General features: G+C 58.2%; 6 protein-coding genes across 6 annotated transcripts; 1 reads left to right on the plus strand and 5 right to left on the minus strand.

Annotated features, from left to right (window-relative positions):
- Positions 1 to 366: 366 nt before the first annotated feature.
- EX895_006096 (uncharacterized protein) lies at positions 367 to 2,970 on the minus strand (the record flags this gene model as incomplete). Its single annotated transcript, XM_029886688.1, has 1 exon — positions 367 to 2,970. The coding sequence occupies one exon, from the start codon at positions 2,968 to 2,970 to the stop codon at positions 367 to 369; it is 2,604 nt and encodes an 867-aa protein (XP_029737001.1).
- A 3,115-nt stretch (positions 2,971 to 6,085) lies between these two features.
- Positions 6,086 to 8,461, minus strand: EX895_006097 (uncharacterized protein; the record flags this gene model as incomplete). Its single annotated transcript, XM_029886689.1, has 1 exon — positions 6,086 to 8,461. One exon carries the CDS (start codon positions 8,459 to 8,461, stop codon positions 6,086 to 6,088), a length of 2,376 nt encoding a protein of 791 aa, XP_029737002.1.
- Positions 8,462 to 10,116: 1,655 nt separating this feature from the next.
- EX895_006098 (uncharacterized protein) lies at positions 10,117 to 10,439 on the minus strand (the record flags this gene model as incomplete). The annotated part of the gene is made up of 2 exons (XM_029886690.1): positions 10,117 to 10,140; positions 10,257 to 10,439. The coding sequence occupies 2 exons, from the start codon at positions 10,437 to 10,439 to the stop codon at positions 10,117 to 10,119; spliced, it is 207 nt and encodes a 68-aa protein (XP_029737003.1).
- Positions 10,440 to 14,409: 3,970 nt separating this feature from the next.
- Positions 14,410 to 15,972, plus strand: EX895_006099 (uncharacterized protein; the record flags this gene model as incomplete). The annotated part of the gene is made up of 1 exon (XM_029886691.1): positions 14,410 to 15,972. The coding sequence occupies one exon, from the start codon at positions 14,410 to 14,412 to the stop codon at positions 15,970 to 15,972; it is 1,563 nt and encodes a 520-aa protein (XP_029737004.1).
- A 280-nt stretch (positions 15,973 to 16,252) lies between these two features.
- EX895_006100 (uncharacterized protein) lies at positions 16,253 to 17,536 on the minus strand (the record flags this gene model as incomplete). The annotated part of the gene is made up of 1 exon (XM_029886692.1): positions 16,253 to 17,536. The coding sequence occupies one exon, from the start codon at positions 17,534 to 17,536 to the stop codon at positions 16,253 to 16,255; it is 1,284 nt and encodes a 427-aa protein (XP_029737005.1).
- A 772-nt stretch (positions 17,537 to 18,308) lies between these two features.
- EX895_006101 (uncharacterized protein) lies at positions 18,309 to 21,506 on the minus strand (the record flags this gene model as incomplete). Its single annotated transcript, XM_029886693.1, has 1 exon — positions 18,309 to 21,506. One exon carries the CDS (start codon positions 21,504 to 21,506, stop codon positions 18,309 to 18,311), a length of 3,198 nt encoding a protein of 1,065 aa, XP_029737006.1.
- Positions 21,507 to 22,963: the final 1,457 nt, after the last annotated feature.

The raw sequence follows: 22,963 nt of genomic DNA on the forward strand, positions 1-22,963 counted from the left end.
ATCCTTCACATGCTCAGCAAAGCGTTGACAGCCTTTCCCCGATCGAGTGAGGGAATGCGCAGGGTGTGCTCTGCTATGCTGTGCTGCAAGGAGTGCTGTTGTATTTTTCATCACGTCTGGATTTTCGTCTTTGGCTCGCGCTGTCGAAATCAATTTATGCGACGCGAATTACGACCGCGTTCAAGTCGCGTTCGGTCACGTGATTTCAGCACATCATTTACCTCTCCTCTTCTCATACGTCTGTAGCTGCTTGCTTGCCACATCGTCCACAGCCGCCGTTAGTCAATGAGTGATACCATGGCAAAGAAGAGTGCAGCTGCGAAACGATCCGAATCTAGTTTACAACCCCTTAAGTGCCCACCAGAGCTAGACCTCGACACTTGCGGCAACAGCCTCGACGACCAGGGAGAGATCGAGCTTGGCAGCGTGGGTATCCGTCGAAACAGTGTAAGTGTGCGTCACCGTCGAGGACCCCTGCACTTCGAATCGCAGGCCATAACGCATCAAGCAGCCATCATGCTCCTCCTCGTCGGTTACACTTATCAGTTTTCCCGGAGTAAGCGGAATGACCGTCATCGCAGAGCGATCCGTGGCAGATTTGCACAGCACTAGCTGGCGATCCACCACCTCGTACCAACGTCGTCTCCACTGCACCGCCTCGTCGCTGTGCAGGTTGAGCCATCCTGACAGGATCACTTCGCTGCCCTGTACGGCCTTTGTGAGTTCTTCCAGCCGCTGCTGGCGAAATGCTTCGCTCGCACGCGCGTGTTCTGCACGCTCCTGCTCACGGCGCTCCCTCTCCTCGGCTTGGGCTTTGAGCTTTGCCTCCCGCTCGGCGAGAAGCTGGATGCGCAGCTCGTACTCTTGCTTGATGCGATCTGCTTCGTGCTGGCGCCACTCTTGTTCCTCGCGAATACGGGCCGCTCGATCGCATTCGAGCCGACGCTGCTCCTCGATTGCGCGTCGGCGTCGCTTCTCGTCCGCTTCGAGCTTGCTGCGCTCGTATGCGTCCAGCTGGTCACGCGCAACCTGCTCGCGTGCCCATTTCGCTCGTCGGATCGCTTCCGCCTCCATCTTCTCGCGGGTTCCCCTTTCCACTTTCGCTAGCTCTTCGGCTAGCCGTCGCGTCTCGATCTGTACCTCGCGAACGGCGAGCTCAGCGGCATCTTCGGCAGCCTTGGCTCTGGCTTCGGCTTGCGCCAGTCGTTCGCGCAAATCGTGCAGCTCTGCTTCTTCGACGTTTTCCGCCTGGCGTTCTCGCTCCTTTTTGCCAGGCAGCATCGAGGCGGGTGAAACATACCTGGGCGAGTCGTGCACTTCGAGGTCGCCAATCCACTCATCGCCGCCGTTGGATCCGTAATCGAAGTCAGAGGGCAAGGCAGGCAGCTCTTTGTCGAAGAGGGAAGAGGCTGCAACACTGCCCCTCGAGCTGGATGTGGTGCATGGCTGATTCTCGCCAGAAACCACCGACTCGCTGCCGGACCCTTGTCTGCTGCGGACGTGACTGGGTGTACCACTACCTGAGAAGGATCGTCTCGTTGTGCTGGGCATGGAGGGGGACGCGCGCCTAGGCAGATGCAGGAATGAGTCTTGTCGAGACGCAGCTTCGGCAAACTCCCAGAGGTTGAGCGATTGGATGCTGCTGCGGATGCTCTCGTGACTTTCGGACGATCTCGGCCTTTCGTCAAACTGTCGCTGCAATGCTTGTAACTCACCGCTCGCGTCGACCGGTTTGCTGCCACACGATCCCGAGACCGTGACCGTGGGAGCGGTCGTAGGACTACTCTCGCCATCCAGCTTTTGCTTGGAAGCGGCGCGCGGTGATGCGATGCTGGATGGCCTTCGGGTGGAAGCGACGAGCATTGCATCAGAAGATGGAGGAGGAGGCGGTGCAAAAGGAGGAGGAGGCGCCAGAGGCGGAACGACAGCGAGCCGAGGAGTACGTGCAGTGGGCGATCTGAGCGAGGTCTGCTGCTCAGCTCGAAGCTTCTTCATGACTTGGTCTCGAATCGCCTCATCGGCGCGAAGACGATCACGTTCGTCCGACAGACGCTTCCGCTCGTCGGCAGACAGGCGGACACGAGGGCTGCGTGGCCAATGAGGGCTGCCCGGATCGCTTGGCGTGGCTGAACGCGGTGTGGCCAAGGAAGCATCCAGACTGACTGGCGAGCTCAAGAATGGCTCCTTCTTGCCAAAGTCAGCCGCTGGCAGTAGGGGGAACTTGTCTTGAGATGTAAAGGGTGGAGTCGGCTGAGCTGTTCCGTCGATGACCGACGCCAGATCAATAACGATCCCCTGAGAGGAGGGACTAGCTGAGCGAGTGACAAGCACTGACTTGGCGCGAGAGCCAACAGAGATCGACTGTGCCGCATCGCTGTGATGCAACGGCCCGATATCCGAGACGGGACGAGCCCACGAGGCATCGTGTCCCACGTCTTCGGGTGACGAGGGCGCGCTTGGCTTTGCTCGGCTGACGATGCTAGCCGCCGAAGTCGACGCCGACGCCCAGGAAGCCCTAAAGTCTTGATTCAGGTCCGGAGAAGGTACATGGGCGAACCCCTCGAGCTGCAGCTTTGAACTCACAAGGGCTGGGGTAAGTTGCGAGGTGGACGCAATGGTGAGCGCGGCAAACAGGATGGCGCCCAGCGACGATTGGAGTGCTCTACCCTGAACCAGCACATGAGCGCGCTTGAGTCCCGTAATGCCTTGGCCAAGCGATACGATGAGCAGAACTCGTGTTTGCACGCGCAACAGGGCGAATCGAGTCTCACGGCTTTGGAGCTTTGTGCGGAGTGCATCCAGACCACCGGCAGCGATAGAGACGAGTTGGAAAGGGGCGGCTCGACTGGTGCTCCCCTCGGCCGTGGTCAGGATGACGTGTTCGTATCGAGAGTCGGCTTGCTGCAGCTGACCGATGGCGTTGCGGACACTTGGTTCGAATGCGCCGATCGACGTGGTGGGAGCCAGCATGCTGTTCGCTCGCTTCAAATTGATGGGTTGGGCGACACAGCGATGATGGTGCAAGTCGAGACGGTGCTGTGCATGGGTAGTGGATCTTGAGGGCAGCCAGCCGCCTATCAGTTTGAGAGGACGTGCGTATCCTGATACGAATCAGGCGGGTATGGAGCAGGTCTAACGTGCAGAGGGGTGGTGATGATGGTGAGGGTGAGGAGCGAACAAGGGATGGCAGATGAAAAGCGGACAGCGGCAGTTGTCCAAGGCTAGGTCAAGTGCAGCGGTAGCTTCTATCGGCTACATGAGTCTGCAACAGCATTGACATGTTGCTATTGCCAATGCAGAGCCGCGCGGGGCCTGTTTGACTTTGCAGCGGCGGGATCAAGGCTGTAAAGACCGCACGCTTGATGGGCACTGTGGATCGTCTGGGCGCAGCACTTTCAAACCCGCGTGCTGGTCCGCTATGCTTGCCTCTCTCTACCGATGTGAATTACAATTCTATGCTTCACCCGCCTGCGTGCAGAGGCCAGGGCATGATGCCGGGAGCAAGGGATCGAGAGGCACAAAGCAGCAGCAGTAGAAGGCGTGGCTTGAACCTCCTTGCGCCGGTGTTTTGCGGCTCTCGTTTTTGCTTGCTTGCTTGCTTGCTTGCTTGCTTGCTTGCTTGCTTGCTTGCTTGCTTGCTTGCTTGCTTGCTTGCTTGCTTGCTTGCGTGCGTGCGTGCCACTCAAATTCTCAGCGGAAGGAGAAGTGCGTTCCATGTGCGTTAGCTGCACCTCGTTGATCCTCTTTGCTCGAATTGGCTCGAATTTCCCCCTTTTTGCTGCTCGCTAAAAACGGAGCGGCGCTTAAATGAACGCAGACCTGCTGCAACTGAAGCCAATTCCAAGCGTGTTGGTTTCACTTTGATCTGCCGTGCAGCTGTCTGCTCTGCCAGATTCAGGAGCGCAGCAGGAATCGCGGTGGCGCAGGCCGGGCAGCATCGAAGCTCCGACACAATCTCGACAAGAAAGTATACTGCTCATGTCGAGCAGGAAAAGTCGCGGCTATCGTCAGCAGCCGTCCATTGTAGCTCATTCATCGCTCTCACATTCTCGTGACACTTGCTTCGGTATCTACGCCGCACCGAGCGATTGGGTGTCTGACAGGTACGACAACTCAATTTCGCATGACTTGGTTCATTTACAAGCTCGAGAGACGAGAAGCGTGTGCTTAAGTTTCTTCGAACCTCGCGCTGAGGTTGCACTGCGCACTCCGTCGACGCTGTTTGAGCTTGCCATCCTTGGTGTGTGTTTGCGCAGCTGCAGAGCCATCCCCCCACTGCACTCAGACAACAACACGTCGGATCATCTCCGCAAAGCAAGGTTCGAGCAAAGCAGCGCAGTTCCCAACGCTTCTTTTTCTAAGAGAACCTCGGCTAGCCCCGGCCCGTGCTGTCGATTTGTGCGCAAGGCTTCGGTCGCCTTCTCTCTCCTCGCCTCCTTGAAGGCGCACACTCTTTCCGATCAAGCGTCGTCCCGCATCGTCGATCCTCGTTTTCCAATCCAGACACTTTTGTGTCCCACGACGCTTGTTTTCACACGAAATGTGTCACCTCCTTCATCGTTATGCGCTCGAGCAAAAGCGTCAACCAAGGTCGGTCGGACAGCGCAAACCAGCATCGTGTGGGCGTGCACCCTGACACCGCCGGGAATGGCGCACCGCAAGACAATAGAGCAAAGCCGTTGGGTGCCTGCATCGCCTCTCCATCCTTTCTTGCTTTTGACTGCGGCACAAGGTCGCATGCAAGCACGCGTGCACCACCTTGGTGCAAATGAGATCCGGGGCGAACACGGTCCTCTTACCAACTTCATTCCCACGGACCCCGCTCCTGCTCGAGCTCATTGCGTCATGCCCACCTTTCAGCGCGCCTGACTGCTTGGCCCTGTGCGTGGCTCGAGTCTATACTGCAGCTACGCACAAGCTAGCGCAGTGAGAACACATACCGTGATTCGCCCTTTGCTCGTGATACTCTGTCGTACAGGCAGTACCGTAGCAGATGGGCTGGACTAGTGCTCTAGCGAAAACTCCCCACGTTTGAATTAGACTATACACGCCGTCTCAGAGACCAACTTTTAAGAAAGAGTTCATCTCGGTGCTAGCTGCTGCTCGAGCGCTCCGCTCCTGGACCCTCTCTTGAGTAGCCGGTCTTAGCTAGTGTGCACGGTCGCGACGACAGGATCCATTCACCCGCCTTCACTTCGACAACCTTTACTCTCACGAAACGAGACTTGACTTCCTCCATAGCTAGGGCTTGTATCTCGGGCTTCTTCTCCATCATGGACGGGCTTGGTTTCATCGCGACGCTTCACGCTACAACCTTGGACCACCGCGATGAGCGGCCCGTGCTCCTGTTGAAACCTGTCAAGAAGCCGCCGGTGCGAAGGGTGTCGAACGGATCCACCTTCGGCCGAGCGAAAACCCTCGTCAGCAAGAGCAAGAGCATCTTCTCCACCCCAACTACAACTGGCGCTAGGACGTCGATTGGCTCCTCATCCTCCCGCAGCAGGTCGAGCAAGTCTTCGAGCAGCTGCTCGCGGTCTTCGTCCCGACACCCGAGTCAAGAGCAGCCCAGACCACAGGACAAGTCACTGCTGGCCTCCCCGCTCTCGTCGGCGTCTCTCGACGCGCAGCCGGGCGTGGTGGTGAAGGTGCCTGAAGGCGCGTTTGTTGCACCGCGGTTTGGTGAGGAGTGGTTTGCGCAGTTCTTGGATGTGGAGTATACGTTCTCCTGCGATGCGCTGACGTTCGGAGAGGAAGAGGGCGAGGATATGGAGTGGGCAGGCTGCGGGTCGGATATCGAGCCGAGTCGCCCGTCGAGCACGTTCGAACGCGATTGGGAGTGCGGAGCAGACGAACGAGGGGGCTGTGAACCAGCATTGCTCGATATGGCATGCACTCTCGTTGCGGATTGGGATCAAATCTGGCTGCCAACGCGTGAGCAGTCTCATCCGCAAAACCTGGCCTGCAAGGGACACCTCCAGCAACAAGACACACCAGACCACGACCAGCTTCAACAACGACGTAGTACTTGCACCGAGTCCATTCTCGCGCACAGCAATTTTCAAGGTACAAATACAAAGTCACGAAGCTAGAACAGATCCGAAGCCCTCATCCTCGGCTTCGTCTTGCTCCTTGCTACCACCCCATTGGCCGCTCTTTCCTCGGCCTGCGCCGCCTCACCCTCGTCGTCGAGATCAAACGTTAGCAGCGACTTTTTGGCCGCTTTCCCCTTCTTGCGCTTCTTGTCGCCCTGCCCCTTTGGCACCGGTGCCACCGCGTCTTCAGCGCCGTCTTTCCGCTTCGCCCTAAACACGACACCGACTCCAGAAGTTGGATCCTGCATCTTCGGCTTCGTCGTTGTATCGCGTTCTTGTTCTGCATCGGACGCTTCTTCGTCCGAGGCAAATATCGCCTTGTATACATCCATCGACGGCTTGACGTAGCTCAGCGTATCGCGTCCCTGGCGCTCGTCGCCCGCCATACCGACCGTATCTTGTTCGTGCGAGTCCTGTGTAGCGTCGGGTGTGTGTGGTGTGTCGCGTCGTGTGGAAAGCTGCGCGTCGAGCGAGAGAGGTGTCTGACCGGAGGCGGCTAGTGCCTTGAGCTGCTCCTTGTTGCGTTCCCAGTGCTGGTCGACTCGAACAGCAGAAACAGCAGATGATTTGGATCTGGACGATGAGCCGTAGAAGGGGTCCGGATCGTCGTCTGTGTACGGCCGAGCGTTGGAGCTTTCAGGCTGGTCCTCACCGCGTCCCTTGCGAGAGACAGGCGGCTCAGGCACGCCAAACCGCTTGCAGAGCAGTCTCTCTGGTGCCCACGTGTCGATCTGGCGAGTGAGATGTCCGAAGTTGCCCATCTGGGCCGCGCTTTGCGCTATGGAGAGCTCCCTCTCCGGTTCTGCCACGGTAGATTCGCAAACATCGCGATCCTTGGAAGCAGACGCTGGAGCGGGATGTCGCAACCCCGGAGTTGCCGTAGTCGCCCTCGTCTCGTGCTCCATCACCGCCGCACTCGCAGGAGCAAATCGGCTGGCGATGGCCGAGCTCATAGGACGAAACATGGAGGCGCTCTTCGCAAATTCTCGCAGTTCGTTTGAATATTGCTCTGTGGAGAGACCGAGAGGTACTGGCAGACGCGTTGCCTGCTCGGATCCCGGGTCGGCTTGTCCTCGTAGGTAGGAAAGGTAGCGCTCTTGCTTGGCTGCGTCTGCGCCAAAGGGGGCAAACCCTTGCAGAGCCTGCTTGGCGGTGGCGACTTCGAGTCGAGGAGCATCGACGTACTCTGTGCGCGGCGGGCGCTGTGTCGATAGTGATGAGGGTAGCGCTAAGTTAGAGTCCGAGGCAAGCCGTTCGCGAGCTTTGGCCGAGAGGAAGGCGGCGATATTAGGTGGAGGGCCTGGGAGTTTGGCCTCGCCTAGAAGCTGTCCTCGTGTCGCGGGAGTAAGATGCTGGACCTTTTCGTCGGACGGGGCAGCATAGCGGGCCCACACTCTGGTTGGATCCGGCTGCCAACCCTCCGGTACGGCTTCGCCCTCGAACACGTGTTCGGCTGGAAGAGGCTGTCGAGCGAGGCGAAAGCCAGACAGCAGCGGTCGTCCATCCGGCCATACTTCCGCGTCCTCGCGATATGCACGTGCTACAGATGCCGCATCTGTAGCTGAATTGAGGTGTTTCTTCGCAAGAGTCTGTGCGAGCGTCGGCGTGTCTTGCGCGCCCAAGCCTTTCCTTGACGAACGTCCTTGCTGTCCTATCGCTGACGTGAGGAGCGGTGTTGGAGGTGGGTAGTAAAGCATGGTATCTTCCATCTTTACACTGGACGAGCTGATCATCGTCTCCGGCTGATCAGAAGTGGAGATCAAGCTGAGCAACCTCGCTCTCTTGCTTGCGTTCACCTTGGGTCCCAGGCCTTGGCCTGGCTTCCAGCCCATGCGTCGCAGAAGCCGGTAGCCGATATCGTCATCGGTAGACGCGCCGACGTCGATGCTTCCCAGCAGAGCACCTGTCAAGGGATCATTGGTCCCCCTCAGACCAGCGACTTGATTCGTCGCCCCAAACGAAGACGACGACGAAACGTGCTGTGCAGCCTTCCAATCTTGCAAATCCTCCTCGTCCATAAAGTCTTCCGGTCGACTGCCCACCCTCCCTGTCTCTCCATCTCTTCCCCCACCCCCGTCCTGCCTATCCTTCCTGCTCGATCGAAACGAGCCTGGCGTCCACCCCTCCTTGGACCCCACTGTATTGAAGTAGCCCGCAGACCACCCTCCGGTGAATGCGCCATGGAACCTCCTTCTCCCCTGAGCATCACGCGCTTCTTGCTGCCATATCGGCTTCAGCTCGTTCTGGTCCTTCTTGTGCGAGGTGAGCGAGGGTAAGGGGGTGCCGATGGTGCAAAAGCTTTCTGTAAGCGTCGAAAGCTCGTCCGGATCCACATCGCGAAGCTTGCGCCTCAGGCGATCGGTCGCCATTTTGAAACGTCCTCGTCACGTCAGTGGGCAGATGTGGATCATATCGGTGCAGAGGCGGTGCTTTGCGTGTGGTGGAGATGCTGATCGTTCTGCGATCAAGATTGAGCGGTACGAAGGGCGGAAAGCTATCAAAAAGTGTTGGTGTGGAGGAAGGCCGTGAAATTATCGGCCGACAAGAGCATGCATGCCCTTGAGTGGGCGGCTATCAGATTGCCGCTCGAAGCGAGCCGATCATCTGTCTCGCTCTGAAGATCAGGACAGTAGAACTATACCCTCACAAGAAACAGCCACGCAACACATACACTTCAAGGCCAAGGAAAAATGTAAAACAAAGGTGACAATTTACAGAAAGGTGTTTGCGAAGGAACGATCTTGGGTCGAGCAACTACGATAAGAGACAACTTTCACAGATGCGATCTAGGTGTGAGTGACGGCGTATTTATCGAGACGGAGTGAGCGGCAAGGTCAAGAGTCTGAAGAAATCGCGTGCCAAGGGCATTCACTCGGACATGGCGATACCCGAGTCCGAGGCATAGGTGCTGTCGGGCGAGATGACGCGGTGGGGGACCCCATCCACAGTACGGTAGAAAGCGACCTGGTCGTTCTCGTCGACAAACTTGCACGTGTTGATGCTCTTCCAGAGCGAGACGAACACGTTCTCGGTGCTCTTGACGTAGTGGTGACCAAGGCGAGCCTTGAGCGCCTCGGTGGCCTCCCAAGCGTTGTAGTGGGGGATCTTGCTCGAGACGTGGTGGAGCACGTGAGTCTCGGCGATACCGTGGAAGAGGTAGGGACCGACGGGGCCGAGCCAGTTGCGGTCGATGGTGCAAAGAGCGCCACGAGGGAAGGTCCAGGCCTCGGCCTTGTAGTGGGGAAGAGCAGGGTCGGTGTGCTGGAGGTAGGTGATCATGACGAGCCAGTGGTTGCAGAAGAAGTAAGGGATGACGTAGTAGCGGAATACGTCCGAGAAACCGCCCTTGGAGAGCATGCCCCAAGCCGTCAAGGCGCAGAGGGTAGCAGCGATACCAATGTCCGAGACGACAATCTGCATGCGGTGGCGCTTGTCAAAGATGATGGCGTCCGGGTTGAAGTGGTTGGTGAACTTGGGGTAGTGGAGCTGGCCCGAAGCGTTCTTGAGCAGGTACAGAGGCCATCCGAGGAGCTGCTGGATGAAGATGTAGAAAAGGTTGTAGAGGGGGGCGTCCTCGAGAACCTCGCTGAGCCACTCGCCAAAGGTCTCCTCGACGTGGACCGGACTAACCTCCTTCTCGACGGCATCCTCGTCGTTCGAGTCGTCGCCGGACTTGGGAGCGGGCTGCAGAGGAAGGCGGCCACGCTGGGATCGAGTTCGGGGAACGAAGACCTCGTCACGGGTCAAGTGGCCGGTGGCGGCGTGGTGGCGAGCGTGCGAGATCCTCCACGAGTGGTAGGGGACGAGCAGAGCCGAGTGCAGGACCCAGCCGACGGCGTTGTTGAGCGTCTTGCTGGTGCTGAAGCTCTGGTGGCCGCACTCGTGAGCAATGACCCAGACACCGGTGAAGACCATACCCTGGAGAATCCAGTATGCGGACCAGGCGGCGAAGCGAACCACAGCCGACTGGGCGCCCAGCGAGACGTAGGGCGAGAGAGCGTTGGACTTGAGCCCAGAGAAGGTGCTAGCGACAGTGGGGTCGATGTAGCTAGCGGCGAAGCCAAGGGCAGCAATCATGGCAAAGTCGGCAAACACATAGGTGAACGACTTGAAAGCAGAGCGCTCAAAGCAGTGGGCGGGGATGGCCGAGAGGAGGTCCTTGACAGTGAACGAAGGCACGTCAAAGGTGGGAATGTCCTTCTCATCGTACGCAGCAGCCTTGCGGTGCGAGTAGCGGACGTTCTCGATCTTGTTGGCCTTGGTGGCGACGGCAGCAGGAGCAGCGGCGGCCTTCTTGCCAGCACGCTGGCCAGCAGCGGTGACGTTGGAAGCGACAGCGGACGACATGTCTACTGATCGGACAAACAGCGAAAAAGTGGAAGCAGGAAAAGGTGAAGGATGATGGGGTGACGAAAGTGCAGCGTGAAGGAGGGAAGGAGGAAGGGTGAGCACCGACGCATGCATTAATAGGAAAGCGTGCCAGAATCAGCTGTCGAGGGGGGCTTTCGGTGGCTCGCACTCACACCCGTGAGAGGTAGAAAATTTACAGAACAGGGAAAGGCGCACGAACCAATGCACCGCTTCCTGATCACCATCACCACCCCCTTCACTCAACTCGCACTCCAGAGCGCTTCACACACAGCCTGTTCTCGGTGTGACTTAGACGGTCGCCGAGCTTGCAGCAGCAGCGATAAGTCTGAGAAGGTTTTACGAATTAGATGCGAAGCTCTTGATTTCCTGATTCGAAGGTGCTATCGGTGTGGCGAAATTTTGGAGGGAGAATGTGATGGCTGCCCGCTGCCTGGTTTAGAGGCTGGCTGGACAGTTAGCAAGCTCGTGATTGGTGTTCGGAACCTTTGCGCTCGAGAGCGAGACTTTGTTGAGCCAGCGCAAAGCACCGAGCCGGCGAACGTAGGAAGAACAAGGTGGGGTCGAATCCGAAATCCTCTGTCCTGTCGGCCTCTGCCTTCGCCTTTGCCTCGGTTGATGGCCACGTCGGTAGGCGAACAGGGCATGCACTGAAAGTTTGCCATTTGACTCATCGTCGCCACTCAAGACTCGTACTCGTGCTCGTGCGCGGACGCAAAAAAAAAAATCTTGGCCGACTGCCAGGGTGCCTGGCTGGCATGGTTCGCAGAGACTGACACACACATGTTAATCAGGATCTTCCTTGGCTGATTTGCTTGCTTCCCTTGCTTATTCTCGCGAGTGTGTCTCAAGATGAACGTGGATTCAACTGCCACCTCGGCAAAGGCAAGAAAAAGCGGAAATTCTTGAAAATGCTGTCCGGGCGCGGCGCTAGATTGACGCTCTGCACACGGCGACTCAAAATGTTTCCTGGACAGAGAGAGGGGGGAGAAGGAGAGGCTCGCGCCAAAGGTTGGGGCGCCAAGTGAGGAGAGCCCTTTTTTCCCCGAGAAATTTCTCAGATTGCTGTGAAAGCGCCGTCGAGCTCTTAAATATTTCAATTGCTTCGCTTGCCACCCAGCCGAATAGAAGCGATTGGCTGGGCAGCCTTAATCGAGGAAGTGTCAGCAGATGCGTCGGTCTAACATGTTTTAGTTGCTACTATCGCACGAGAATAATTTAAATCTGGCCTTTAAATCTAATCGGGTCGATCATGGTCCTCCCTCAACAATGTGGCCTAGACCGTTCCTAAGACTTTGCCCGTTCTGTCTTGCGCAACCTACTGACCACAATCTCCAAGGCTCACTCGGTCCGAAGTACAGAGCCGAATCAGGATCACTGCCGGTTTGAAGCTAGGCTCCCACTACAGCGAGACCTGCGTCGTATACCTAAGAGAGCACACGGTCTACAGAGTCAGTGGGGGAATTGAAACTGAGGTCGGGCGGATGTGTGTGCATGACGTTGCTCATGCAAAGAATGCTACCCTCGTGGCTCCAAAGACGATTTGGAGTTCCAAATTGGTAACAGTGCAGAGTCGATCGAAGAAAGCAGTTCGAACCCAGCACAGGTTTGGAATTACGAAACGACTTCGGACGGCCAAGTGTCTTTGTTTTGTATTTTCGACCGAGTGCCGTGCTGAGCTGCTGCCGCGGTGCCTGATTGATTGACAGACACACCCAAGAAAGAGGAAATTCTTCGCTTCTTTTTCGGCTTGTCTGTCTCCTGAGGCTCGCTCGTGGAGGTCGCGCGAGGCAACGACAATTCGAGCTTTTCGTCGACAAGGCAACTTCCTATCGTCTCGTCATCTCACCCACCACAACCAAGCCGATCTCGACCATAACCTCACCGCACACGTCGCCTTTCGGGAGTGCTGGTCTCTTCTACCTCTAGTTCAAGCTGAGAACCGTTTTTTGTTTCGGTACATCAGCCTCTGATCCAGCGTCGAATCTCACAAGGAGCAGTCATACGCACCTGCTCCGCCCGCCCACCATTCCACGCCAAGTTGTCGATCTGCGCCTGAAGGCCGCGGCCAAAAACTTCCTCACTGGAAGCTCTCGGTAAGTGTTCGACGCCGATTCATCATCTAGCAGAGCAGGACCCACCGCCTGGTAGTTTCGGGGGCACGCGACGAAGCGACACCAAACCGCGTTTCAACCGCTTCCAGGCATGTCCCACGAGGTCAGCGTCAGGGAGCCATTCGTCAGCTGCTCTCGCTCTCGATCAGTTGCAATCTCTTGCGAAATCAGGAGCACCCGGCTGACCTGATATTCAATCGCATTCCAACCTTGTCGAACACCCCAACAGACCACCTTAATACCGCTTTCGCAGCACCGCATCGAAGACATCTTGAACTTATCTTAGAAAAGGCCGCCTGGCTGTACAAGCTGGCGACCCACCCTGAACGACCGAGCTCGCTCATTCCTTTACAAGGTAAGTTTCATGCTGCACTGGTACACCTAGATCGACGTTTACGTCTTCCCGATGACGGCCATCGAGACGTGTTTCCGATTCGAGCGGGTTTCGCGCATGCAAAGGCCAAGCACGAGCATGTCATCGGGTGTGAACTGCGATCGGTAGATCTTGGCTGGAAGCGCAGATCTAGACGACTTCGAATCTTCCTGAAAACATGGCCGTTGAGCAGCGCGCCTTGGCTATGTCGAACACCCTACGCGCACACCTGCGCAGCTTGGCAGACGCCTTTGACGCTGCGTGCCAGCTAGTTTAGCCTGCATGGAAAGACTCGTGACCGTCTTGTGTCCGGCGTTCGAGTCTTGACCGAGCCCTGACCTCAGAGGCGAGCGACCGTCGATGCTCAATGAGCCTTGGTTGGCTCCCTTCAGTGCGGCTTGGGTTATTTCATCTCGGCACATAGCGTCGGCAGCAACAGCAGCGGCAGCGAGGACACAGGGTTTCCATTTCGAGCTAAGAAATCCCGGAAACAGGCAGGTCAGGAGCGTCTTTTTCGATTTTTCGATCTATCAATATTTCGAAAAGTCGAACATAGTCGAGAAAGCGGATTGACTATGGCCCAAAGACGCCCCCCGCCCCCTGAACCCTGGCAGTGCTTACTCGCTCGCTCGCTCACTCTCGAAGGAACCCGGAACCCTTAGACAAGTCCAGTTGCGCGAGAGCTTCAGTTCAAAACACTCGCCTAGCCTGTCAGACATCGATGTTGCTAAGGGTGATGTCTCTCGCCATCACCTCTCGGGCCAGGAATCCCCTGCGCCCTCTCCCTTCGCCACCTTAGCCCCCTCTCGTCGACTGCTGCAGGTGTGCTAGGGTGGTTGGCGACACCGGTGATGAAATGTCTCTCGTCTAGGCGCGCTTCCACACTTGCGCTCCTCTCCGCCCATGAACTCTCGCTTGGCTAGTTGCCGATCATTTCGACGCCTTCCTCCGGCCTCGCCTGGATCCACGTCTGTCAATCTCGTTAAGCACTCTCGTTGCTCCACTTGGAGTTTGGATACATTCGCTGACCCGCCTCTTGCTCTTCATCTCCTGCTTTCCTACCCCCTGCACCGTCCCTGTACCCTCGACCCTTCCTTGTGTTCGTGCCTCGCATCGCGATGATGTGATGGATCTCCGCCGCGTCTGCCCTGCGAACACCGTACATCGTTGACTGGTACACGCACCGCCCCAACGCTCCGCACCGCTTATGCTCCCATGTTTTGTTTTCTCTCGGTAGCACCGCCGACCGTCGTCGCTGGCTCCCTTCGAAAGAGCACCGAGCTTTAGGTACGTTTCTTCCGCCGCCCTCCAAAGCTTGCCTTGCAATTGTGGTCAAAAGGACCGCCCTCGAGATTTTGTCAAGCTGACCCCCCATCTCTTTTTCCACCTCTTCATCCTGCCCCTTCCACTGCACATTCAACACTGCCAACTCGTCTTTGCGCCACGCTTTTGACCTATCAACATGACTTGCTGTACCTTGAAACCTCCGGACCTCAACCTTCCCGGTCCTTCTCGTTACGCCCATCAGTCGATCCCCATCGACAACTCGTACAAAAGTTTCGCGCCGATGGCTGCTCCGTACATCGCTCTGCCCCACCAGCAGCGCCTGCGAGCTGACACTCCTCCGCTCGACGATGAGCTCGACCACATCAAGCCGTTCGACGGCCACAAGCCCATCTACCACGGCGGTTTCGACTCGCAGCTGAAGCGTGTCCTTCAGGACATTGACATCCACGGCTGCGAGGCCAATGGAGAGAATGCCTTCTTCGTCGCCGACCTCTCCGAGGTCTATCGCCAGCACCTCCGCTGGATGCGTGCCCTTCCGCGCATCGTGCCCTTCTACGCCGTCAAGTGCAACCCGGACCCTTACGTGTTGCAGCTGCTCGCCGCGCTCGGTACCGGTTTCGACTGTGCCTCGAACGGCGAGATCGAGGCGGTGCTCAAGCTGGGCATCAACCCGGCGCGCATCATCTACGCCAACCCGTGCAAGGCCGCCAGCTTTGTGCGCCACGCCGCCGCGCACAATGTCGGCCTCACTACGTTCGACAACATGGACGAGTTGGACAAGATGAAGCGCTACCACCCTTCGTGCAAGTTGGTGGTGCGTATCTTGACCGATGACTCCAAGAGCGCGTGCCAGTTGGGACTCAAATTTGGTGCGCCTCTGGCTTCGGTGCCTCGTTTGCTGCAGCGTGCGCGCGAGCTTGAGCTCGACGTTGTCGGTGTCAGTTTCCATGTTGGGTCCGGGTGTTATGATCCAGACTCGTTCCGGGATGCTGTGTACCGCGCGCGTTGTGCATTCGAGATGGGCAAGGAGGCCGGATACACGTTTGACCTGCTCGACGTCGGTGGTGGCTTTGGCCACGATAACTTCGAGATGGTTGCAGGTGTGCTGGGACCTGCGATTGACAGGTACTTCCCGGACGAGGACTTTGCGCCTGGAGGAAAGGAGGTGGTTGGGAAGGCGAATGGGCTGAGGATCATTGCCGAGCCCGGTCGCTTCTATGTCCACTCGGCGTTTGCGTTGGCTACCAACATCATCGCCGCGCGTCGTGGCGAGCCGTCGCCGGCAGCCGCCGACGTTGAGGCTGCCGCCCCCACCAAGCCCCAAGTCATGTACTACCAGAACGACGGCCTGTACGGCTCGTTCAACTGCGTCATCTTCGACCACGTCACCGTCTACCCCAAGGTACTGACGCTGGGCTATGAGTACGCGTACGAGCCCGCTATCGCTTCGCCCGGTGTGGCGGCGATTGCGGCCGACGACTCGGTCGAGCAGAAGGACGCAAAGACGCTCCAGTCCTGCAGCGTGTGGGGCCCCACATGCGACTCGATCGACTGCGTGCGCGATCTCGTCCAGCTGCCCAAGGGCTTGAAGGTCGGAGATTGGCTGGTGTACGAGAACATGGGCGCGTACACGATCTGCGCCGCGAGCACGTTCAACGGTATCCGCCGCTCGGAGGTGAGATACACGTTGGGCGAGGGCGAGGACGCGCAGGTCGTAAAGCAGTTGATGCTGCACTAGAGAATCAAGCGTAGCATTGCGCGTTCCGTCTAGAGTCTCGACGCTCACTTGTTCCTAGAGATCTTCAGTTTAAAATTTCATAACTCAGTCTCGTTATCCTTGCTCGTTGTTCGGCTGTGTATGGCTGTCTGGTTCATGTCTGTTTCACGATGGATTGAATGCCTTTGCGAACGACGGCTTGGATTTCAGCTTTCATGCGTCGTCGTGTTTGGTTCTATGGGAATATACACGTTTTGTGGAGATCACACAGGACAACCGGCTTTCAACGGAAGCGCTTGTTCTACTGGGCGAACAGCTCCTTGATGTGTCTCGAGATGATGAGGCGCTGGATCTGATCCGTGCCCTCGTAGAGCCTGAAGATCCTGGCGTCGCGGTAGAGCTTTTCGACGGGAGACTCCGTGTTGAATCCGAGGCCGCCAAAGATCTGGACGGCGGCGTCGGCGTTGAAGTTGGCCGCCTCGGCCGCGCGGCACTTGGCCATGGAGGCCCAGAACGAGTTGCGCTGACCCTGGTCCTTGGCCCACGCGCTCTTCCAGACGAGGTTTCGCGCGGCTTCGACGTTCATCTGCATGTCGGCAAGGAGGAAGGCGATGGCCTGGTGGTCGATGATGGCCTTGCCCATGGTTTTGCGGTCCTGGGCGTAGATCGCGGCTTCTTGCAGGGCGCGTTGGGCCAGACCCACTGCTCCTGCGGCGACGAGCGGACGCGTAATGTCAAACGCTCCCATGGCTGTCTTGAAGCCGTCGCCCGGCTTGCCGAGGATGTTCTCCTCGGGCACGACGACGTTTTCAAACGTAATCTGGCGTGTGTCCGAACAGCGTTGGCCCATGTTGATCTCCTTTTTGCCGACGTGAATGCCGGGCGTGTCGGCGTCAACGACGAAGCCAGTCATGGACTTGGCTGCTTTGGCGCTGGGGTCGGTCTTGGCGAGCACAAAGTACCAGTTGGCCTTGCCGCCGTTGGTGATCCACATCTTGCTGCCATTGATCACCCACTTGTCGCCCTGCTTCTCGGCCTTGGTGGCGATGCTGGCGACGTCCGATCCGGCACCAGGCTCCGTAACGCAGTAGGCAGCCATGAGCGGCTCCTCGGTCATACGGCCGAGGTACTTTTGCTTGATCTCGTGCGATGCCGACACCAGCAGAGGCGCCTCGGCCAGACCGTTGGCCTCCATCGCTGTCTGAATGCCCGAACAGCCGAAAGCGAGCTCCTCGGAAATGAGCGCACACTCCATGAGACCCAAGCCGGGGCCACCGTACTCTTCAGGGATGTGCGTGTTGAGTAGACCCACCTCCCAACCCTTCTTGAGGATCTCGGTGGGGTACTCCATGGTCTGGTCGTGGTGGCGTGCGTTGGGGATGATCTCCTCGCGGGCAAACTTACGTGCGAGGTCACGGTAGGCCTCTTGATCCTCGCTGAGACCAAACGAGACGCCGGAGCTCTCGACGGGAGTAGAGTAGGCGCGAGCGGCGCCGCCTCGTGCGGCTGAAATGGCGACACCCTTGTTGACCGAGGCAATAGCACGGCTGCTGCCGGCAACGGCTCGCTTTGCGAAAAGAGACATTTCGATGCAAAGAAAAGGGTGTTGACTTGAAGGAGGAGGGGCGATGATGATGTGGTCGTGAAGGAAGCTGTCCAGGCGCTGTCTGCTACAAATACACACCACAGGACAGCACGGCAAGCCACACATAAGTTCACGGAGCGTGTTGGTCAGGGCGAGCGAACGGCGATTCCGGGAAGCGCGGCAACCGTGTCGAGGTCGGTCGGAGCCCCTTCGAGTATAAGCGAGAATTGCAAAGGGTGCTTGCTGTGCTTGCTGTGCTTGCTGTGCTTGCTGTGTGCTTGCTGTGTGCTTGCTGCCTGTTGAGTCGCCAGCCTGCTGAGACCTCCCCGCAAAAAAAAAAACAGGGAACGCTCAGCAGCTCAGCCAGCAAAAACACTGCCCTAGCATACCGCTGTCTCGCGAGCTGCAAGCCTGGATTCCTCTTTCTTCTGCGCGGCTGCCGGTATCTCGCCCTGATTTTCTTACCGAAGCTTACTTTGGCGTGCATTTCACGTTCAACTCGTCGGGCTCGATTCGTGCTCCGCGCCGCAATCTCATTTCGCTCAGGGACCGATCAGATCGGGCGGCCAAGGATCGCCGCTTCATAAATCCTGGCTCACCGTCGACACCCGTTAGTATATGAGGACTCGGTTTGCCTTTGAAGGGGGACAGGCTCACACACCTTTTCAGGCACATACGCAAAAGCAACAGTTTCAAGCAGAACGCAAAGTATGGTATTCAATGCAAAGTATATAGCTGTGACGCTGAGAGCAGCGTCTTTTGGGGGTACTGTTTAGGTCCGCGGTGTGCTGACCGTTTTGGGAGGGCTGGAAGCGGTCGGCATTCTGGATGCGACGTTCATCGGCGTCTCTCTTCGGACGCTGCCACCATTGCTCCTCGACTGTCCGCGATGGTCCTGCTCAGCAGGTCGCGCAAAGCCGCGCCAGTCACCTGCCTTCTCCAGCTTGGCTTTACCATACAGGTTATCCCAATTCCAGTGGTCCTCGTCCTCGTCCATGTCCTCGGCACGACCGCGCTTGTCACCGGGCCTGGCCGATGCCACGGGCGTGGTTCGTGCATCAATGCCCCACGCAGTCGCCTTGCGCGCGACCGATGGCGCTGCAGAGAGCGAGCGGCTCTCGGCCGCCGTCGAGAGCGTACTCGGGGGTGAATTACGCTTCAGAGGTACCGCGTCCATCACCGGAAGCGATGCCATCCTCTGCTCAAAGCTGTTGCGTCGCGAGCTAGGCTGTACCTCCGACGACGCGAGTAACGGTCGAGACGCTGGTGGTCGGTGCGAATGCAGGGCAGGAGGAGGCGGAGACTCGAGCTCGTCCCTTTCGCTCGACGAGCTGCCATTGTCGTATCCTTGCGAGCGTCGCGAGGCAACATCGGCAACTTCCTCTTTGACGGGTGCGTCGCCGGCTCGAGCGCCACGGCTGCTCACGCCAGGACTGCCTCGAGCGGAACCAACCTGAGGAGGAGACTCGCGAGAAGCTCGGTGACCGTTGTGCAGCGCACTGACGGGCGCAGCGGCCACCTCGACTGCGTAGTTGCCCTGGCGAGCCGAGGCGAGGAAAGCCTCGGCACGGTGAATCATTTCGTCGAGACGTCTACGCTCGAACAGCAGCTCGTCTCTCAGTCGCTCGAACTCGCCCAGCTTGACGCCCCCACTAGATGCTTGGACTGCGTGTCCGTGAGCGCTGCCACTCACCGCAACGGGGTGATGGTGGTGGTGATGGTGTCCATGGTGAGCAGCGTGCGTTGCGTGGTTGGCATGATGATGGTGATGGTGATGATGGTGATGCGGTACAGTCGAGCTAGGCCGCGTGGTCTCCGAAGCGCCAGTGCGTGCTGCGTGCTCGGCTGCGATGCTAGAGCCGTGGAGCGCCTCATGGTGGACATCGGAGCGGCCAGTCCTGTCGGAGGAGGCATGGACCGGCGATCGCTGCGACCTCGGGAGGCTGCCTGCATGAGCCTCTGCAAAGGCTGCAGATGCGTTGGGAGAGGTATCGTGTTCATCGTACGCATCACGAGGAGCCAACGGATACGACTTGCGAGGTCGCTTGGTGGCTCGAGACTCGTCTGCGTGCGACAGGCGATTCGAGTCTGCACTCGTCTTGGCAGAGTGCATGTCGTGATGCATCGAAGTCGAGGCCAAACCGCTCTGGTGAAGACGGTCCTCCTCGTGCATCGAGGGGCGCGATCTGGCGCCGGCGCCGACCTCCATCAAGAGCATGGCGGCCTCGCGATCGCGGGCCTCGCGCATGACTTGCTCCGACGTCGAAGCCGAGGCCTTTTTAGATGCGCGCTTGCCTTCAGAAGGAGTGGGCGTCGAATCGCCGCCTGCTCGGCCAGCAGCGGGTGCAATCACAGGCTGACCGTTGGCGTTGATCTGAACGGGCACAACGTCCGGATGGTTAGCGGCCTGTGCGGCCGCGTTGGCAGGGATGCGTTTTCTGCGTTTGATGACAGTCTTCTTCATGCCAATCGGGCGATGCGTGCCGTGCAGCTTGTGGTAGAGACCGCAAGCATTGCAGATGTTGTTGCCATCCTCGTCACGTCTCCACAAGGGAGTGGTGGTGGTCTGACAATTGGTGCAGCGGAGGGCCCCCACGGCGCTCTTGTCATCCTCCTTCTTGTCGTCGGCCGGCGTAGCCACCCTCTCTACCGGGCGAGTGGGCGAGGTGTCTTCGCTAGCGCGTGGTTCGCGCTTGCTCGCTTTGAGGGCGTGAGACAGATTGTTGTTGTAGGCTGGGCAGCCGCTGCAGCTTGCAGTTCCGCCGGTGCCGTTGCAGAGACCATCGCCGGGACAGGACCCAGATTTGGGATCGTCCTCTCGGGAGCATCTGGGAGCGGCGGCGGCAAGCGGCGTTTCACTGGTGGGTGGGCTTGCATCTGCTCCGCCGGGACGACTGGGAGTAGAGCGGTGCATGCTATGCGACTTGATGTAGAGACCGCAAGCATTACATATGGTGCTTCCGTCCGGAGCCCTTCTCCAGAGTGGAGTGGATGTGACGCCGCAGTTGGAACACCTCATGCCCGCGTTCTGTGCAGAACGAGGCGACATGGCGCCTTCCGGGTCGTACGACTCGCGGGGCACTTGCTGTGGGCTATTAGTGCGTCTAGCGCCGTTCGGCTGGTGAGCGGCCTCGTTGGATCGCGAAGAAGTAAGGTGGCTCTCACGGTACGGTATACCGCGCGGATCGTGCTCGTAGCTTGCTCTGGGAGCGGGCGCGATGGCTCGAGGATGCTCTTCGGCATAGTGCTGCGGCTTGGCACGATCTTCGCCCGCACGCTCGTGACGGTAAGCGGGGTAATCGTGACGCATGGTGGCGGGGCTACCCATGTCAGGAGCTGGGCTCGAATCAGCGAAGGTGTTGCCCATATGCAAGCGTGCTGAAGGGCGAGGTGAGGTGTTTGGCGTGCGGCGACGATGCGCAAGAGCGTCTGAATGGTCGGTGGTCACCTCTCTCGACAGAGAAGAGATGGGAGGGAGGTGGATGCCGGTCGATTCGTGGGGATGGCGGAACGACGAGGGATGCAGCAGCGGACTGTTGGGTTGCGATCGAGAAGGACCGAGATGTGACCTCTCCGAGCTCTGCGATCGGTTTCGAAAGGCAGCGATGGGCGACTGTGAACGGCCAGCAGGATGAAAGGCTCGTGGATCGCGAAAGAGACTGCGAGCCGTACTCCTTGTCGGTGCTGCTGCTGAAGCGTCGTGATGAGAAGATGATGCGTGACCAGAAGGCGATGGTAGCCGCGAGCCTCGTGGACGAATGTGCGGCAAGCCGTCAGCTTCGTGGATGGAGCCGGTTCGCGAGTGCTGAGAGAGGCGATCTGGGGAGCGATCAGCCGGAGCAATGGGGCGAGCTGCGATGCGAGGTGGATGGGAGGAGGACGATGACGACGTCGAGGCGTATGGTGGTTGGTGATGAGAAGAAGTGGGGGACGAAGGACGCGAGGCGATCTTGACGGGAGGGAGAACCATCTTCGGGAACGAAAACAGAAGGAGGAGGAGAAGAAAACTTCGGCAGGCAGACGACCGATGGAAGTTCGAAGACTTTCGGATGCAGAAAGGGCTGCCGAGACCGCCGACAAGATAAGATGGCTGCCGAGAAGGAAAAGAGCGATCTGCAAATGGACGACGAAGCGAGAGTGACGATCCAAGCTTGCTGTCGACCAAGCAGGAATGCGAGCTGGGCAGCCCCGCGTGGCTGAGTCGAAGCGACGTCGACAAAAGGGAATCCAGTCCCAAAGCGGTCCTCCAGCGGCGGAGTGCGAGTAAGCGGGAGGCAGTCCAAGCACGCAATAAGCAAGTGTATGTGCGCTTACGCTGGACGCCGCAGAACCGTCGGTAGAGAGGGGAGGGGGATCAGTGCAGGCCCCTAGACTCGTTTAGACCGCGTTTCAGTTTGGCGGCGTGGTCAGCTGGTTCACTATGTCTTCGGCTGTGCTGATAGTGTCGAATGCGTGCAGGCGTGCGTGCGGGCAACACCGAGGGCATAAGCACGGGGGGGAGGCTGCCGTGGGGAGTATCGAAGAGATAAGGTCGAAGGTGGTGTTGGAGATAAGAAAAGAGAGGGAAGGGGATGAGATGAGGGGAGAGATTAGAACGAAATGCATCCCGCTAGATAGCGAAAATCCGCGCGAGCAGAAAGGCGTCAGCTGAGCAAATTTGGGCAAGATCAATCAGGCGGACGGACGGACAGACGGACAGGCAGAGTGGGGGGGAGCAACAAAAATCGAGCTCAGCCAAGAGCGGCCGGCCAGATAAAAATGAGAGAGGGAAAAAAAGAAAGAAAGGAAAAAAGGATGAAATTCTGATAACCCTCTCGCGCCGCGCAATCAACATTTCAGTTATCTGAGAATCGTCTCGAAAGGCGCCGCGGCATCTGTTTCGCTCTTAGGCTTCTCTGTGGGCTAGACACGATAGGCCAGCTTGTGTTTGCGGACAAAGACGAAGGACCCCTGTAGCGATTCGATACCGGACTTTGTTCGCCTTTCCGTCGCCAAAGAGTGGCATTCCTCGGTGTAGATAGCATTAGGTTTCAAGCCGCTTGAACCCATTCCAGCTCGCAGGGCTCGGTCTGGAAGGTTCGAAGCTTTGTTTCACCTGGTTCACGTCGAGGTCGGTGTACGGCAGCGGAGTGCGTGACTGGCGGGTGAGACTTTGGCTGCAATGACCCGCACTTTGGTCAACGTTCGAACGAAGGCTCGAAAGCGAGGCTTGAATCTCAAAGGCGAACCGTCTGGTCTCGGCAGCTTTCTAGCTTGAGCTCGTCCGTCAAAGCCCTCTTGTGCGAGCGAACCAGTGTCCGAGTGGGAGATACGTCAGCAGCGACGGCTGACTGCACAAAGAAGCTAAGAGCCGTATACGGTTGATTATTTCCGAGGAGGATCATTCATTCATTCTTCCTTCGGGGCGAGCTAGCTGTCGCGAATATC

Source organism: Sporisorium graminicola, chromosome SGRAM_8 (genome assembly GCF_005498985.1).
Source record: "Sporisorium graminicola strain CBS 10092 chromosome SGRAM_8, whole genome shotgun sequence".
In the NCBI taxonomy this organism is placed as follows: Eukaryota; Fungi; Basidiomycota; class Ustilaginomycetes; order Ustilaginales; family Ustilaginaceae; genus Sporisorium; species Sporisorium graminicola.